The sequence below is a fragment of the Bactrocera latifrons genome, unplaced genomic scaffold (genome assembly GCF_001853355.1).
Source record: "Bactrocera latifrons isolate USDA-ARS-PBARC rearing strain unplaced genomic scaffold, ASM185335v1 scaffold_346, whole genome shotgun sequence".
NCBI lineage: Eukaryota > Metazoa > Arthropoda > Insecta > Diptera > Tephritidae > Bactrocera > Bactrocera latifrons.
Genome location: NW_017536986.1, coordinates 110,414 through 127,805, shown reverse-complemented (window position 1 = coordinate 127,805; position 17,392 = coordinate 110,414). Strand labels below are relative to the sequence as shown.

At 35.4% G+C, this 17,392-nt stretch overlaps 1 protein-coding gene across 1 annotated transcript in view; it reads right to left on the bottom strand.

Moving 5' to 3' along the window:
* Positions 1 to 455: 455 nt before the first annotated feature.
* LOC108971483 overlaps positions 456 to 17,392 on the bottom strand; it is a gene marked incomplete in the record, with an annotated part of 18,800 nt that continues 1,863 nt past the window's right edge. The window contains 13 exon segments of the mRNA XM_018937582.1: positions 456 to 664; positions 744 to 1,042; positions 1,130 to 1,214; positions 2,848 to 2,923; positions 3,467 to 3,830; positions 3,890 to 4,193; positions 4,265 to 4,404; positions 9,846 to 9,987; positions 10,046 to 10,429; positions 10,498 to 10,573; positions 10,636 to 11,032; positions 11,119 to 11,527; positions 11,598 to 11,767. Of these exon segments, the coding sequence (XP_018793127.1) occupies positions 518 to 664; positions 744 to 1,042; positions 1,130 to 1,214; positions 2,848 to 2,923; positions 3,467 to 3,830; positions 3,890 to 4,193; positions 4,265 to 4,404; positions 9,846 to 9,987; positions 10,046 to 10,429; positions 10,498 to 10,573; positions 10,636 to 11,032; positions 11,119 to 11,527; positions 11,598 to 11,767 (2,993 nt within the window).

Genomic DNA, 17,392 nt, shown 5'->3' with positions numbered 1-17,392 from the left:
AAAATTTAGCTTAGTGGATAAGCATACCGAAAAGAGACCCAATTAAATATTGTTTTCGATTTTTTCAAGAATTTTCAATGTAAGCAAAAAACATATAACTACTATGCATATAAGTCTTAAAATCATTTGCTCAAGACAGTGGTGGATGAAGTACAAGTATGAAGAGAAGAAGACAATACTAACCCCTTGAAAGGCAAGCGGGTATCGACAAATGTGAAGACTAATTTGCATATGCATAAAGAACGTTTCCAAGGGAAATGCAGAGGAATGCATAAACGGGATTAAATACTAAAAGAAACTAGTCATGGGAACAAAGAATGCATAAGGAAAAGCAAAAAAAAAAAATATATTTTTTTATAAAATAAGCTGAATACAATTTATCAAGAAAACTAATGTTATATTTCTTAAGGTTCACAGGAACCCTTTTAGCTAGGCATACCATCTATGATAAAAAATTCCAGCTCTTTAATATAAATACTATTTTATTACAATTCAAAAGTGTTGACTTAGTTACTAATTACAACGCTAAGTAGCAATTTTCGCTAAAAATCCAATCCACAAAATATTGTACACTCGTATAAACGCCGGGGATTTGTGGACGCGCACAGCCCACACCGTACGAGACGACGCCAATCAGATAGAATTGTATGCTGCTACCAACGGTCTAACCGAAAAATTAAAATAAAAACATTAAAAACAACAATCAATAAATTATATTAGTTTCAATGAAGTATTTTCTTTACCTCCGGTATCATCAGGGGTCCTCCCGAGTCACCTTGGCAGGTATCCTTGCCGCCGGATAGCACGCCAGCGCATATCACGCCAGTGTCGAATTGGTCGGCTGTGATTAGACGATTCGCACGCTGATAACTCTCACGACAAACGTTGTTATCTAATACTGGTATTTGCAACTCCTGCAAGACATTCGCCGAGGTACCGCCTTCCATGGTTTTGCCCCAACCTGCTACGAAAGGTGTGTAATTTAAATAGGATTTGCTGCGCAACTGCTGTGAGCTGGGCAAGCAAATGGGTTTAATGCTGTCTAGATAAAGAAATAGATGGACAATAATTTAGTATTATATATAAAGTCAAGAAAAACGCTGAGCTTGGTTGGTGTGCTGAAACTTACTGGTGAATTGTACGGCACGTTGCAACCAGACTATACCGATGTCATTACGTCCATTAGCGGTGTTATAACTGGGATGTTTTTCTTGCTGTCGATGAATGTAAGAAGAATAAAGTGATGAATTTGGGTGTTATTTATTCTATTTTATTATTACGATGTGAATTTTTAATATATAATATAAAAATTAGTTTAAAATGTATATGTTACTTTAAGCCACTAAATCGTGCCGGAGGAGAATTATTAACATAAGACATATCATATTTACGTAGATTGCCCTTTATATTTAAGGATAAGAGAAGGAAAACAAATATTAAACATCAAAAAGTTGATTTAATGTTTTACGAAATATTCTCCATTGCGATCTACATTTAGATATAATTTCGCATGCGTTTGAACCAAAACACAATTTTGCCACTCTGATTGATTTGATCTCCAAAACATGCCTTTTGACTCCTCCTCTTGAGGTGTCGAAAAACGTTGATTTTCATTTATTTTTTTACGAACGAGGATGAAAAAAGTTAATCGGTGCCACATTAAGACTTTATGGTGGATTGCTATGCAATTGTTTCAGTCGATGTGTGAGAGCTCGCTTTGCCGTGGCGAAGAGTGCTCCGTCTTCTATGCCTGGTTTCCCTGATTTCTTGAAAGATAATTGGCAAGCAAAAGGTTATATACCACTCAGAATTTACTTTTCTGGGTTGTTCCAGTGGTATGATTGCGAAATGTTCAGTTTCTCCAAAAACCAAGCATCAATTTGCTTGAAGGTACTTCATAGTCGAACAGTTTTGGTTAGATTAGGCACATTGTGAAACACCCAAAGGGTAGACTGCTGTTTACTTTCGGACTCATTCGTATAAATCCATCATTTCCCATCAGCCACGTTGCCATAGAGATATTTCGAAGAACAGTAATTGTATTCTTTTGACATTTCTTTCGAACAATCGACACCAACCTTTTCTGAGCGATCAAGATATTGTGTGGGATCCCACGTGAAATTTTTTTCTACAATAAAATGTTTCTGCAATATAATTCCACTAAAGCCTATAGTTGTCTGAATCATACGATAGGCCATATGACAGTCTTGATAAGTAAGTTTGCGCACAGTATCAAAAGTTTCCGGAACAAGAACTGATTTTGGACGACCTTCACGAAATTTGTTTAAGAGTGATCTACGACCACGATTGGTTTCACCATACCATCGATGAACACTGGCCCTCGGTGCAGCTTTATCGCCAAAAGTTTAATGAAGTTCATCGTTGCACTGTTTCCAAGTTACCCACGTCGAAAGTTGTGAAAAATAATCGCGCGAAAAAGTTGGCGATTAAATTCAAACTTTGGCAGAGATGAATATTTTAAGTAACTGTAAATAATATAAATAGCGTCGTATGTCAAAACGTTCTGATTATGCAGAACGTCAAGAATGTCAAACTTTACGATAAAGTTGTGAGTTACCAGATTGCAACACTAGCGTTGCCAAATTCCGAAATGTAAAAGGCAATGAAGTAGATAATGGTAGTGGATCTATGTGTGGCAGCATCGTATAAAGACTATGTAAAGTTAATGATAAGAATATGAGATATGTAAATTTCAAATTTATTATTTTTTTTTTTTAATACTATGATTTTAATTACAATATTCAGCGTTTCGAATATATGAAGGCCAGAAAACAGTTATTATTTAGTAGATGCTTAGTGTCATAAAATAAAAGTAATGCTACTCACCTTCAGTACACTTATATCCTGATGCTGAGTTTCTGTATCAGTGCTTAGATCGTATTCGCCAAGACGAACGTAGCTTCTAAAATACACACACATGAAAACAAAACAAAAAAGCAGTTAATTGATGAAATAAAATAATGACCTTTTGTGCAATATGAATAAATGAATACTTTCTTTAAATTTCCATAGTCGGTAAAATCATTTCGCGCATTAATCAATCATCTAAGAGAATACCATTAATATGCAAATTCAATTAAGCAACTTAATGGCAACAAAAATCTTAATACTATTGCTCAAATGTAATCAAGCGTACATCTACATTCTTATAAGCTGTAATTAAGATGTCTATGAATTGAATTGATTGATTGATTTGACTTCGCTCATCATCAGACCAGAGCTTTTTAGTAGCTATACATTATTGCTTGAACTAAATTGACAGAGATGTAAGTGTTAAGAACTGAAGAGTAATCTTAGGACTAATTTTCATAGAAAATATTTGATCATATGGTAAAAATATAAGTTTTCTGCTTGTAACATATTCATAATAGATAATATATTAAAAATCTCTATTGTATATATACTATATATATATTCCACATAAATAAAATACTTTCGAACTCACAAATCGCTTCGTATACAATGTGCCGCCGTTACAACATGTCGAGAGGACACTAAAGTCCCGCCGCATTTGAATGGCGAGCTGGGATCCACATCCGGATATGCTAGTAAAGCCATCCATGGCCAATCACTTTTGCCACTCACTTTACCACCAACAATCTTCTTAAACGTACGCAACACCACGCCACAAGTACCTGCAGAGCTTACTTGACTGGGCGCCGGACGTGAAGGCTGTGCGCCACCAGGGCAGCAGACGCTATGCGAGCTACCGCCACAATTTCTATTCGAGGCGCGTAAATATTGTACGAAGTTAGTATCTGTATAACGTTGATACAACTGACCCAACAACACTTGGCAATCGTTGATTTCTGAAATAAATTTAAAATTTATAAATTTTATTGTCTTATTTAACATTGGTTGCGCCTACCCACACAAGCTCCTTCTGCATTGTCGGGAGTATTACAGAATTGTCCAGCTCTAAAATCCACAAACGCTGTAGGAGCTTGGCTATATTCATTCCCATCGAAAATGTTACGAAAATCAATTATTGGCTGCTGGCGTATTATTCGCTGTTGATGCGGTTGTTGCTGTGGTTGTTGTTTAGGCTGTGCTGCGACAGCTCGCCGTACTTGTAGCGTATTTGGTGCAGGCACACGTCGACTTTGTTGCGGTTGAGCTGCGAAAGGGCTAGTCAGTCGTTGTGACACTGGACGTGGCTGCGCGCAACAAAACTAGGCAAAATGTTTTTTGTTAATAATATATATATATAGCTGGAGAKGGTGTTTGTTTATCGAGTACTAACTGACTTGCCATCACACGCTCGTTGTGCAGCTGCCACATATTGCTGATTACGCGCTCTCTGAGCATTCACCATCTGTGGGCAAGAATTGAAGGCAACGCACTGGCCATAATAATTATCTGGGCTCACACAGTTGTACTGAGCTGAAATAAAAACGTAAATAGTTGAATGTTAGGTTAGACTAAAAAAATTATTTCTAGCACCAGACGTTTCTTTTGACTTAAAGTACCAGGGAGAAGTAAAACGACTTAGTAGGAAAAGAGCATAGGGGCATGATAAAGAAGTTTAGGAATAGTGTATGGGATATCCCCACTATAGAAGATATAAGGTTGTAGAATAGAGAGTTCATATGCTCCGTAAATAAAATACGGGATAATAATAAGTTTTTCCAGAAAACCTACAGCATCCATGAATTCGTTTCGATTACAGACATATATCTTGAAATATCTTTTGTTTCTTCAACAATTCCTCAACTTCAGTTTCTGGATGAATATCATACTCATTCATTATATAGTATTAGTGTTAAATCACTTAGATATTTTTTAAGCGAGTTTGCGAGGAAAAGAAAAAAGGATAAACTCTAAGGTGATAGTTTTTCATTTCATATATGCTTTAGTAACCGCTTAACTTATCACGACCAAATACGCAATAGTCTGTGGTCATTTTCTTCGGTGATAATTTAAAACCAATTCTCCTTGACAGGGAAATTATTGTAACAAAGATGAATTGGAGAAATTCAGCGATATGAAAAAAGTAATCCGCGAATCCATAGAAGAAATCAAATTAACAATAACGCCCAAACCTGACTAGTGTCCAATAGAGCCATAAAGAGGTCTCTTTGCAGCAATTAGTTCACAAAGTAAGTTGTCACTTAAAACAATTTTTTGTTAATTTTGTTATTGTTGTTGTTTAGGACTAAAGACATTCTTAGAATTATGAAATAAGTAATTCTCATTTAATAAGAATATGTTCCAGAAACTGATTCTTTAAACTCTTCATTATATCAAATTCTCGTAAATTAATTAAAACAGATTATGAAATTGCTTATGATTCAATTACGATTTTGTAAAAAGCAACAATAACACGGAATCTATTTAAGTTTTTGCAAAGTTTTAATATGTAATATTACTACCTGGAAAGTATTCAAAAGGAGATGGAGTGGAATGAATGGAAAGAAATAATGAAGGTATGGTGAAATCTCATTTTCAACTGAAACACCAATTTTGTAACGCTTAGTTATTAGAAGAAACCCATTTCATTTGAAACCTTTTAATTCAGTTCATTATAAAAAGAAACGTTTAATGGGCGTTAAGTATTATGAAGTGTGTGTAAATATCTTAATTGCTGAGCAAATGAAGCAGAACGTTTAAGTGTAAGTATTTAGCTTAAGCAGCGAATTAACTAATAGCAAACGGTGGTAAACATCGTATTATATACATATGTAACTGTGGGGAAAGTTGAGATTACGAAAATTTAGCAGAAGTGTGTGATTCCAACAGCCTAATACCTGACAAATGACTTGTGCATTCCCCAGTGTCCAGCTTCGAAGTCAGAATGTAGCTGTGACTGAGTCGAAATCGCAAATGCTCGCAGGAGCAGGTATATGGGTTATTCCATTCAAAATTTACTTTCAACTTCGAATTCATTTCGTGCGAAATATATTTTTTTTTTTGTGTTCTTTGAGGAAACATTTTAAGTTATTTTAATTTGTACCTGTAAACATTTGCGTACTCAAAAAAAAAAATATTATTTCCTTATAAAAATAAATTGCCTAATGTTCATGATCATTTCTCAACTTTCCAAGGAAAATTTTTATAAAAATATGTATTTTTATAAATAAATATTCCTTTGCAATTTGGAACTTTTTTTATTCAGTTATTTTTATTCAAAATTCACACTAAGCTCTTTAGTTATTAATTTATAAATTTCCGAGTGGGCCACAGAAAATTGACAAACTTTCGAACTTTCTCACTCGCATTTGCTTTTATCTTATTACTTACCGAATTTTTTATAGAACATTTCCTCCAGGCTGGTTTTAATTAAAATAAGTGAAACCGGAACATAATCGTATATATGTTTATATATATAGCGAAATGTATGGAAAGAAATAGTCCCCCTGTGGTGTGTGGTGAAATCTCACTTTCAACTCAAACACCAATTTTGTAACGCTTAGTTATTAGAAGAAATATATATGTATATGCGTTAGAAATATTAATTAAAACAGCAAATTGGTAAAAAATAGGATGAAGGTATGGTTGTTATATAATCCGGTTTCACATATTTTATTTAAAACTATTCTCCTAGGTCTCCAGGAAATGTTGAAAATGTATATAAATATTTGTACCAGTTACTCTTGCAGGGTGTATATGACCACATCTCTAACTAATTTTAGAGAAATTCTCTACCAGCGGCATACATATATTGGTTATTTATTATTATATGGGTAATGATGGTAGGAGAAGAATGATCACCATTTAGCTTCTTCTCAACTTCAAATCGAGGCATATTGACCTAGCACATACAAATATAGTATATATGTATGTTTAACTGAAAAAAATCAGTCTTTTAGGAAACATATTGATCGTTATGTAGTATATGTCGCGGATTTCGTTCGTAGACGATTTCATATTGTTGTATCACTTGACACTTTACACTTTATTATAGCACGATAATTTCACTTTTTATTTTTATTTTACGAGCAGAGGAAGTTCTGATCCTATCAAGATCACTTCTTGAACTGATTCTGCGAGGATATAGCGCCTAATTATATGCGCACCCCTTCATTGCTCTAAATGTAGCTAACGGTTCCTGCCTCTCTTCACTTTGTTCGCAGAATACGATCAGACCTCACTCAGTAACAGTTTCTCTAGTCCTGTTACTATGCTGATTTGCCCATTTACATTCTATAATACCGTAATATATGCCGTTTATGCGTTCCACGCAGCCGCAATTTCAGTGTGAGCAACAAGGAGTCAAATCTGATGAATACGGTGGTTGGTTTGAAAAAAAAACACGAAATAAACACGTTTCATAACCAAAATAACCACGAAAATCATTCGAACAAACTCGCAAGAGATGTCGAGCTCTCTTATCATCAAGGTTTTTAAGGTAAAAAAAAAACTTTTTTTCGAAATTATTTCCTAAATATGGATTGAGTAATTTGATTCGGACCTTTCGTACCTATTAAAGGGTGCTATTTGGTGCAGCCGAAGTTAATGCTTTTCTTGTTTTAAAATAAAGTATCAGGCAAAACATAAAAAAAAACTTCAAAATTTTTTTATATGTAAATATGCAAAAAAAATAAAAAATAAAAAAGTGTCTTTGCTATACAACAACTTTGCTGGGAAATTACACAATCTTGCACATTTTAAATATATTTGCCTTAATAAGCATATTTTCAAGTTATACAAAGTTTTATTAGCCATTTTATTAAACTGATTTAAATATAGCTTTCGAATATATATTAAACTTGTTTCTGAAACATTTATTATGCAGATATTTTTTTAAGCTGTTATATTGTTTTCTTAATTAACTACTACTATTATAAAATTATTTATTTATACATTTTTCAATGCGTACCTATAATTGATATTATTTTCAGTGAGCACACAACAAGTAACGCCAAAGTGAATTTCATTCTTTTCACTCTTTCACTTCTTCAAAAACACAACAACTTTTCTTAACTTCAACAAATATCTAATTTTAATTTAATTCAAATTTCAAATTTTCGAAATATTGTTTTTTGTTTTGTTTTGTTATGTGTAATCCATAAAATACTCTATCGATGCAATCATCAAAGTGCACAAATTTTAATTTCAAAATTTTATTAGTTCGTCTTTATTTTATAATCGAAACATTTTGTTGCCTTCACTCACGGTTTACTACGCGCGTTTGTTGCGCCCTTTTGAACGCGGTCGCTTTGAATTCGCAACTGTTTCCAAAAATGATTGTCAACGCAAAGCAAAGCTATTAGCAACCCACATACATACAGACGCCTATTTACCTGTACCAGTTTGAGAAGTTGAGCAATATTATTATATTTATGCTTCGAAAACGAAATCTCAGCCGGTTTTCTTATATTGTTTGCTATTTGGCTTAAGTCAGAAGAGGTGATTCCCACAAACCAATGCAATTGTTTAAGGCAGTCTCTCAGCTCACTTTTTAGAGTGACTTACTCACACTGAAATGAATGTTTAGCACCTGCGGTGGCGTTAAACGGTTAAATGGATATATTTCCTTAAGCAAATGTGTTAACAATTAAGTGCACATGTATGTGCGTGGGTACGTAGAATATTTGCTAATGTGTGTTAATCCCTCTCTTTACGCTGGAAAGTATGCAACGTTTGAAGAGTTGGAAATAGACGAACCATTGTAATCGATACTTTTGATAGAGAGATATAAAATATTACACTAAATGCCACTTTCTCACGAAATATAATACTCAGACAGAAATTCCAACAGAACAGCATGGCAAAAAATCGAGTTAAACGGCTTCACCACGATTTCCTTAAAAATACTGCTGTATTATGTATTATGAAACGCATGTGCTTGGAAGCTTTTCTCAATTCTTAATTTAATTAATGAAATTTCAAATATTTTTTTTATTAATTATTTATCTTAAAACATCATTTTAACGATGCTAATGGTTTTCGTCAAGCATTGTTGCTGCAGAATATAAATGACTTACAGTACTTGTTCAATAAATTACGAACGAAGAAAAAATATGCAGAGTTGTAACTTTAATCATTAATAAAAACATAAATATTTGGCGTATTTTAGAAAACAATTATTTTTTATATGCTATATACATTAAACCGAAATTATTATATTTTTGTAATCAATCATATTCAATATTTTGTCGCGCCACCTTTATTTTAAGCTTTATGCTCTCGTTCGTAATTTAATGGACGAGTACTGTAGTTCCAAGAAATAAACTTCGAACAAAAGACTTAAGACACGAACTTGCCTAAAAATTTACTCATCAACGTAAATGTTTTACCCAAAGGCCTGTAATTGTTTGCATCAAGAGATTTTATTTAAATTTATTTCATGAACGCTTTCGTGAACATTTTCTTTTCTAAATCTTTCACCCATTCACTTTTCATTAATTTATACAAACTTCCATTAGTGAAATGATCACATCATTAGCAACCACGCCTACCATGTAAATATACACATATATAAAATAAAACTGCAACAAATCATTTTATTGCGTTAATTAAGTACAACCAACATTCTTAATATGCACAAAACCACAAAAAAGTAGTCAGGGTTTACAAATTTTAGAACGTGCTTGGCACACAAAGCAAGAAAATAAGAAATGCCTGAHGATGTTTGCTTATGCGCTCGCTTCTAGAACCCAAAYTTTTATAAATAAATCGTTTCAAGGTGAAACATTTGGCAGTTGTCATAAAGCCGCATTGAATATTAAACAAAAATTAGTTTTAATTTTATTTTCGTAATTATTTTTTATTAAAAAAAAAAAAGCCAAATCACTTTGTAAACGTTAAAAAACTGCAGCACTTGGTTGTGTATTAAGTATTAAAAGTATGTATTTTAAGCATAAATTAAAAAAAGGAATCTCAAGGTGTATCGGCTATCTTCTCCAAAATCCAGTCGACATAGTGCTGCACACTGGAGTAAACGCCTGGGACTTCGGGACGCGCGCAACCCACGCCATATGAGACTACACCGATCAGGTAATAGCGCACATTGTTGTTGTAAGACTGCAAAAAAATTTAACATATATCTTTTATTGTATTTTTTTTTTTTATTTCAATTCACCTCCGGTATCATCAGTGGACCGCCCGAGTCACCTTGGCACGTATCCTTACCGCCTGATAGCACGCCTGCGCACAGCACACCATCATCGAAYTGGTCAGCAGACACCAGACGATTGATGTTCTTGTAACTACGTTCACAGACATCATTCTTGAAGATTGGTATTTGCAATTCCTGCAAGACATTCGACGAGACGCCACCCTCCATAGTTTTGCCCCAGCCCACGACGAAGGGCGTGTAAGAGACATAGGACTTTTGGCGTATCGSYAATGCGGTGGGCAGGCAAATCGGTGAAATCGTCTCTCTGAATTTTACGTTRCGCTCTAGCCACAGTACTGCCACATCGTTCTTGCCATTGCGTCTGTTGTACTGTGGATGGGCTTCTTTCTGCTCGTGGGAGGAATTAAGGGTTCTTTTAAGAAAACTTCAATGGTATTGCCAACAAATACACTTACCCGCACAATGTTGACATCTTCGTGACGTGTTTCCGTGTCGGTACTCAGATCGTGTTCACCCAAACGCACATAGGCACTGCAATAAAATAAGAACATATTAAAGATAAGTATTAAATACAAGTCAATTTGACCGCTTACAGATCATCACGTATGCAATGCGCCGCTGTAACGATGTGTCGCGCCGTCACCAAGGTGCCACCACACTTGAATGGCGAACTCGCTGAACCGTCGGGATAGGCCAAGAGCACAGCCCATGGCCAAGCTCCCTTCTTACTCACTTCACCGCCAACAATTTTCTTGTAGGTGTTGTGTGTGTAGCCGCAACCCTCCTCCAATGTGGGTGGTCGTGTGGGTATGTCATCGCTGTTGACCACTATGACTGTCGGATCCTTAATAACATTATCGCTGGTAGGACAACATGCCACGGACGCAATGCCGCCACAATTGCGATTCGAAGCACGCAGGAAGTCGGCAAACTCGGGATCATTTGACTTGGCGTAAAGCTCTGTAACCAGTTGGCTGCACTTGGCAATGGCTGAGTAAGAAAAAAACGTTACATTTTACGACTTCTTACTAGTGCTTTTGGTAGTATATAAAACCATAGATATTTTAGGTACTTACCAACACAAACACCGCGTCTCAGCTTCGGATCCACACAAGAGTCGCCTGTCAAACGTTCGCCGATTTCTACGGGTGCAGTCGTGGGRCTTAGAATGGGCGCTGTTGTGGGACGCRCCGTTGAGGTAAAATGTTGACCTTGGTTTGGCGGTGGTCTCGGTTGAATTATGTTTGGTGAAGATGTAGTTTGTGGCAGAAAGGGATTCGTTGGACTTTCAGTGGAAGGCTGTGGGCGTATTTGTGGTTCAGGTTGTGGTAGCGGTTGCGGTTGCGGTCTTGGTTGTGGTAATGGTTGCGGTTGCGGTTGCGGTCTAGGCTGTGGTAATRGTTGCGGTCGTATCTGAGGCTGTGGTTGTGGTCGAGGCTGTGGCTGCGGCTGTGGCGCTGGATTTACTGGTCGTGAACAGCAAACCTAAATAGTTTGAGTGATCAGAATCATTTTAAAATATCTACTGTGTTTGAATTGATATTATTTAACTTACCACTGGATCACCATTGACATTTCGTGTTCCACACGAGCGTTGTGAAGCTATAATATAGCGCTCGGCTTGATTGCGATTGCGTATATTGAAAACGTTCGCTATTTGTGGACAATATTGTAATAGCACGCAGTAACCATAATAATTTTCTGGTGTCACGCAGTTGTACTGAGCTGTAAGTAGAACCGTAGTTAAATAATTACTTTATCAATGGGTGGTCAATTTACGCAGTGAATCATTCTTATTATTTTAGTTATTTTAAAATTGAACTACAGTGACACTGATTCCCATTTCAAGAACTGTGCGGTAAAGTTTGGAGATCGATTAATGCCCTAAGATTAGGCAAGCAGAACTTTATCTATTTAAGGCTTTGATAAACAAGTTTGGTTAGGTTAGGTTAGTTTGGTACCAGTTTTGTCCTCTGCGATACCATATGGAGTTCAGATACTAAGTCCGTAAGGAGTAGTCATTCTTTAGGTTGCCTATGCTTGACGCGAACGTTAACAGACTCTGTGACCGCACTATCGATACTTCCTCCAGCACCTCATACTGTGGAGACCCCCGTTGCTAACAGCGTAGTCTTGCCAATGCGAGATATGTGCGTAATATGTGCTTCATTGTTTTCCCGGTGCCTTGCTCTAGACATTTCCTGCCATCTTTTCGATCTGCCAGCCCCATTCTGTGTGTCACCACCAAGTAAAACAAATATTGGAGTGTAAAAAAAAAGATATTGAAATTTTTATATACGAACGCCTACTCGGCTAATTTTCGGAATTACATTCATTTAACAAGAAAGCTTTGTCAGATATCATTCTATCTTCACATTTACGTCAGATTTACATATAATAGTGGCCACTTTATAAAAATTTGAAAAAAAATATTTGCTTCGAAAAAATAGCAGATAATTTATTTTAAAAAATTTTATAATGAAAAATCGGTCCTAAATCATGGTGCTGTGCAGCTACAGCTCACGTTTAAAGTCGTCTACTTACTCGAAAATTAAATAAAATAATTCATTATTAATTATATAAATTTTATTATTTTTTGCAAGACTGTCCTTTTCGGTGTGGTTATTTTCGACAAAAAAAAAAATATAGTTATAAACTAGTATTTTTTGAACTAGTTCGAATTCAGTCAATTATTATTGGTTCATTTGTTCAATTTTCCAGTCTAGCGTTCCTCATATAATAAACACACACTCACATAAATATGTATTTAATCACAATTTAATATGAGAAGAATTTCTAGTCAATAATTTATATTGTCTCAACTCACTCAAAGTGTGTTTGTTAACGTGAGAGCGCTTTATATTTGTGAACAGTTATTTATTTAGATATGCTTGATTCATTTGACACGTGCTGAAAAGCGAAGACGGCGTCATCAAAATAAATAAAACAAACCTTGATGAAGTCTCTAAAGTGGAATGAAAACTTGACAATCAGAAGTGGACCAAATGCAAAAATAGTAAATGAGATGTATATATTTGTCTGTTATTTCTCATCACGTATGTCATATTTGTTGTCCTACATGGGTGCTTAATTTTTAAAAATACCAAGTGCTTATGCAAATATTGCGTATAAGTGTAACCATTCCGACTCAAGACATTTCAGTTTTTTAAAACGTTTTCTATTTTTTTATTTTTGGTGGATTTCTAACGAATTTTAACTGTTGTCATCTTCATTAGCACTTAGTTATTACTTTTCAAGTTTTCTGTATTTATTTTTGTTTTTTTTTTTTTGTATTTTATATTCTCACATTTTTAATTCACTGTCATGGCTGTTAAAAGTATTATCTTCATTTGTGGATTTTTTTTTTTTCTTTTTCATTGCATTTTTTTTATTATTATTTTTGTTTTTTGCAAGCTCCAAATTCGTAACCTTGAAGTCGGCTAGTACCGTCCACTAACTGGTTAAGTGAACTTGCATACGAAATACTCTATAAAATTTTTTAAAATGACGCGCACACCTGCTAAACAAGTGTATTTACATACGTATATACAAATACGCAACAGGTTTATATAATATTGATGAGCCGGTAATTTTTTTAAGCGGCTCTCGGCCTCAGAAGATTAAATGTAATCATAAGGATACAAGACAAAACTGCAGCAGTGAAAGGTGGTTTTAGAACACACTAATCACATTGGCAGATGGGGACTTTAATATATAGAAATTGTCTGTATTTTTCCTGAGTAATACTATGATATGTTGTGGCATGTTAAAACTAGTTAAATCAGTCTTGTAACATGTAATTTCTTCTTCACTAATGATTGCTTAACTGGGAAAAGCCCCAAAATATTTAAAGGTGAAGGCATGAAAAACTTTTAAATATATTTTGAGCTCATTCTATACTTTTTTGAAACTAACTGGAAGTAGGAAGGAAAATTGTTGGTAATTCTATTTAACTATTTTTCTGAGTTAGAGCTTTNAGGTACTTACCAACACAAACACCGCGTCTCAGCTTCGGATCCACACAAGAGTCGCCTGTCAAACGTTCGCCGATTTCTACGGGTGCAGTCGTGGGGCTTAGAATGGGCGCTGTTGTGGGACGCGCCGTTGAGGTAAAATGTTGACCTTGGTTTGGCGGTGGTCTCGGTTGAATTATGTTTGGTGAAGATGTAGTTTGTGGCAGAAAAGGATTCGTTGGACTTTCAGTGGAAGGCTGTGGGCGTATTTGTGGTTCAGGTTGTGGTAGCGGTTGCGGTTGCGGTCTTGGTTGTGGTAATGGTTGCGGTTGCGGTTGCGGTCTAGGCTGTGGTAATAGTTGCGGTCGTATCTGAGGCTGGGGTTGTGGTCGAGGCTGTGGCTGCGGCTGTGGCGCTGGATTTACTGGTCGTGAACAGCAAACCTAAATAGTTTGAGTGATCATTTTAGAATATCTACTGTGTTTAAATTGATATTATTTAACTTACCACTGGATCACCATTGACATTTCGTGTTCCACACGAGCGTTGTGAAGCTATAATATAGCGCTCGGCTTGATTGCGATTGCGTATATTGAAAACGTTCGCTATTTGTGGACAATATTGTAATAGCACGCAGTAACCATAATAATTCGGTGTCAGGCAATTATACTGAGCTGTAAGTAAAATCGAAGTTAAATAATTACATTATCAATGTGTGGTTAATTTACGCAATGAATCTTATTCTTATTATTTATACTTATTTATACTTTAAAACTAAATTGACACTGAGGGCCATTTTGAAGCTAAAGGCAAATTGCACATCAAGAACTGTGCGGTAAAGTTTGGAGATCGATTTATCCCCTAAGATATTATTCAAGCAGAATTTTCTCTATTTGAGGATTTGTTAAACAGCTTAGTTTATATTAGGTTAGTTTGGTAGGCCAATGAGCCACGCATAGACCAGTTTTGTTCTTTGCGATGACTGCGCAAAGTTTTAACTGCGCGAGTTTTAACTTCTTGATTTATGTACTGGAAAGTGAAAGTGTCTAGTGGAATTTAAAATTGTGTTATGTGGGAAGCAGGAGTAGTTGTAGTTCAATTTTACCCATTTTCGCACTATGATATAGGAATATGATAGAAATGCTATGTATCGAATTTTCTCAAAATCAGTCGGTCAGGTCCCGAGATATGTAGTTTCAACAAAAAGTTTGCGGTCGGGCTCCTATAAATTCCTCTCATACCGTCTCGAAGGTAAAATTTAATGTCTCTGGTGTATTTAGTTATTGATTTATTGCGCTATCAGTAGTTTTTAACATTACCGTTATATGGCGAGCGGGGTTATCCTCCGATTTCATTCATCTTCACACTGTCGGTAGAAGTTCTTATCCGTTCTTGGTTCTCACGTACAAAGTTTCACCGAGATATCTCAATTTTTACTCAAGTTACAGCTTGCGCGGATGAACGGACGGACAGGCAGACAGTCAACTGGATTTCAGCTTTTCTCATCATCCCGATTATTTATATTCTAGATATCGCGGTTGGTTTGTTATTTGCATTTGCGTCCTTCGCCCATAATCTAACAAAGTATTAAGGACGCTTGTTATAGCATTCTTGTTCTCCCAATAGTTAGTAGGTATGAAAAAAATGTAATGGCTACCCATAGATGTACTGAATCACCCAATTTATTACTTAAGAACGAAAAACTCTGTCCACATTATGAAAACTTGCTGTTGGTCTACAGATGTCGCCTTTTAAGGTTTGAATATTGCTCTACCATCGGAGCAGTCTATCGGATCCAATGTAAAACATTCCAAAATTTCCAAGTAGTTAAAAATGAAAAATTAGTTTCAAAAAACATTTGCCAGTGGATCAAATTGTGAATCTAAACCATTTTCGAATCTCCTTGAACGCACGAAAAAAATTTCATCAAAATCGGCTCAGCCGTTTAGGAGCAGTTCATTTACAAACACACGGTCAGAAGATTTTTATATATAGAGATATATTACCGTATATATATCTTCTTCTTCTTCTTGATTGGCGAAGACACCGCTTACGCGATTATAGCCGAGTTAACAACAGCGCGCCAGTCGTTTCTTCTTTTCGCTACGTGGCGCCAATTAGATATTCCAAGTGAAGCCAGGTCCTTCTCCACTTGGTCCTTGGTCCAACGGAGTGGAGGTCTTCCTCTTCCTCTGCTTCCCCCGGCGGGTACTGCGTCGAATACTTTCAGAGCTGGAGCGTTTTCGTCCATCCGGACAACATGACCTAGTCAGCGTAGCCGCTGTCTTTTAATTCGCTGAACTATGTCAATGTCATCATATATCTATCACGATTAGTTTATTAGGTGATACGTACAACCGTTAGGTAAACAAAACTCTGTAGCAACTGGTTGCAAGATTATAATAATTAATTTATAATTTGTCTTATTTTTTACAAGACTGGTCCATTTCGGTGTAGTTATTTTCGGCAATAAAGAGTTTAGTTATAAATTAGTATTTGTTGCACTAATTCGAATTCAGTCAGCAATTGTTAGTAACTTGTTCAATTTTTTAGTTTAGAGTTCCTCACTTAGTTAACACACACACTTATTCACTTATATAAATATGTATTTAATCACAAATTTATATGAGAAGAATTTTTAGTCTGAAGACTATTTTTGTCTCAACTCACTCGGTTTGTTTAGCATGCAAGCGCCGTATATTGATGAACAGTTATTTAGATACGCTTATTTCATTTGACACGTGCTGAGAAGCAAAAACGTCGTCATCAAAATAAATAAAATAAACTTTGATGAAGTCAATGCAAACTGGAATGAAAACTTGGCAATAAGAAGCGAACTAAATTCCTCTAACTAAATAATAACAGAAAATACATATGCAAATAATTCGGTTATTTATCTATTATTTGCAACAAGTTTGTAGTTGTATAATATTGATGAGCCGGTAATTTTGTTTAAGCAACTCTCGGCCTCAAAGGATTAATTGTAATTTTATAAGACAAAATAGCAGCAGTGAAAGGCACTTCGTGCGTTCAGTCTAAAAAGATTATAGTTACTTATAGAACACAATAGCTTACTTTGGGAAATCCATACTTAAATATTTGGTCATTGTCTGTATTTTTCTAGTGAATTAATTGTGATATGTCGTTTAAATTAGCCTTGATACATCTAATTTCTTCTTCACTAATGATTGCCAGCCTCGAATCTTTATAGTTGAAATCATGAAATAAGCTCTTAAACATATTTTGAGCTCATTCTATACTTTTTTGAAACTAACTGGAAGTAGGAAGGAAAATTGTTGGTAATTCTATTTAACTATTTTTCTGAGTTAGAGCTTTGATGGGTCAGAAAAAAGCTACTCGCCTTTTCCAAAATCTTAGCAACTGATGAAGTTTAACT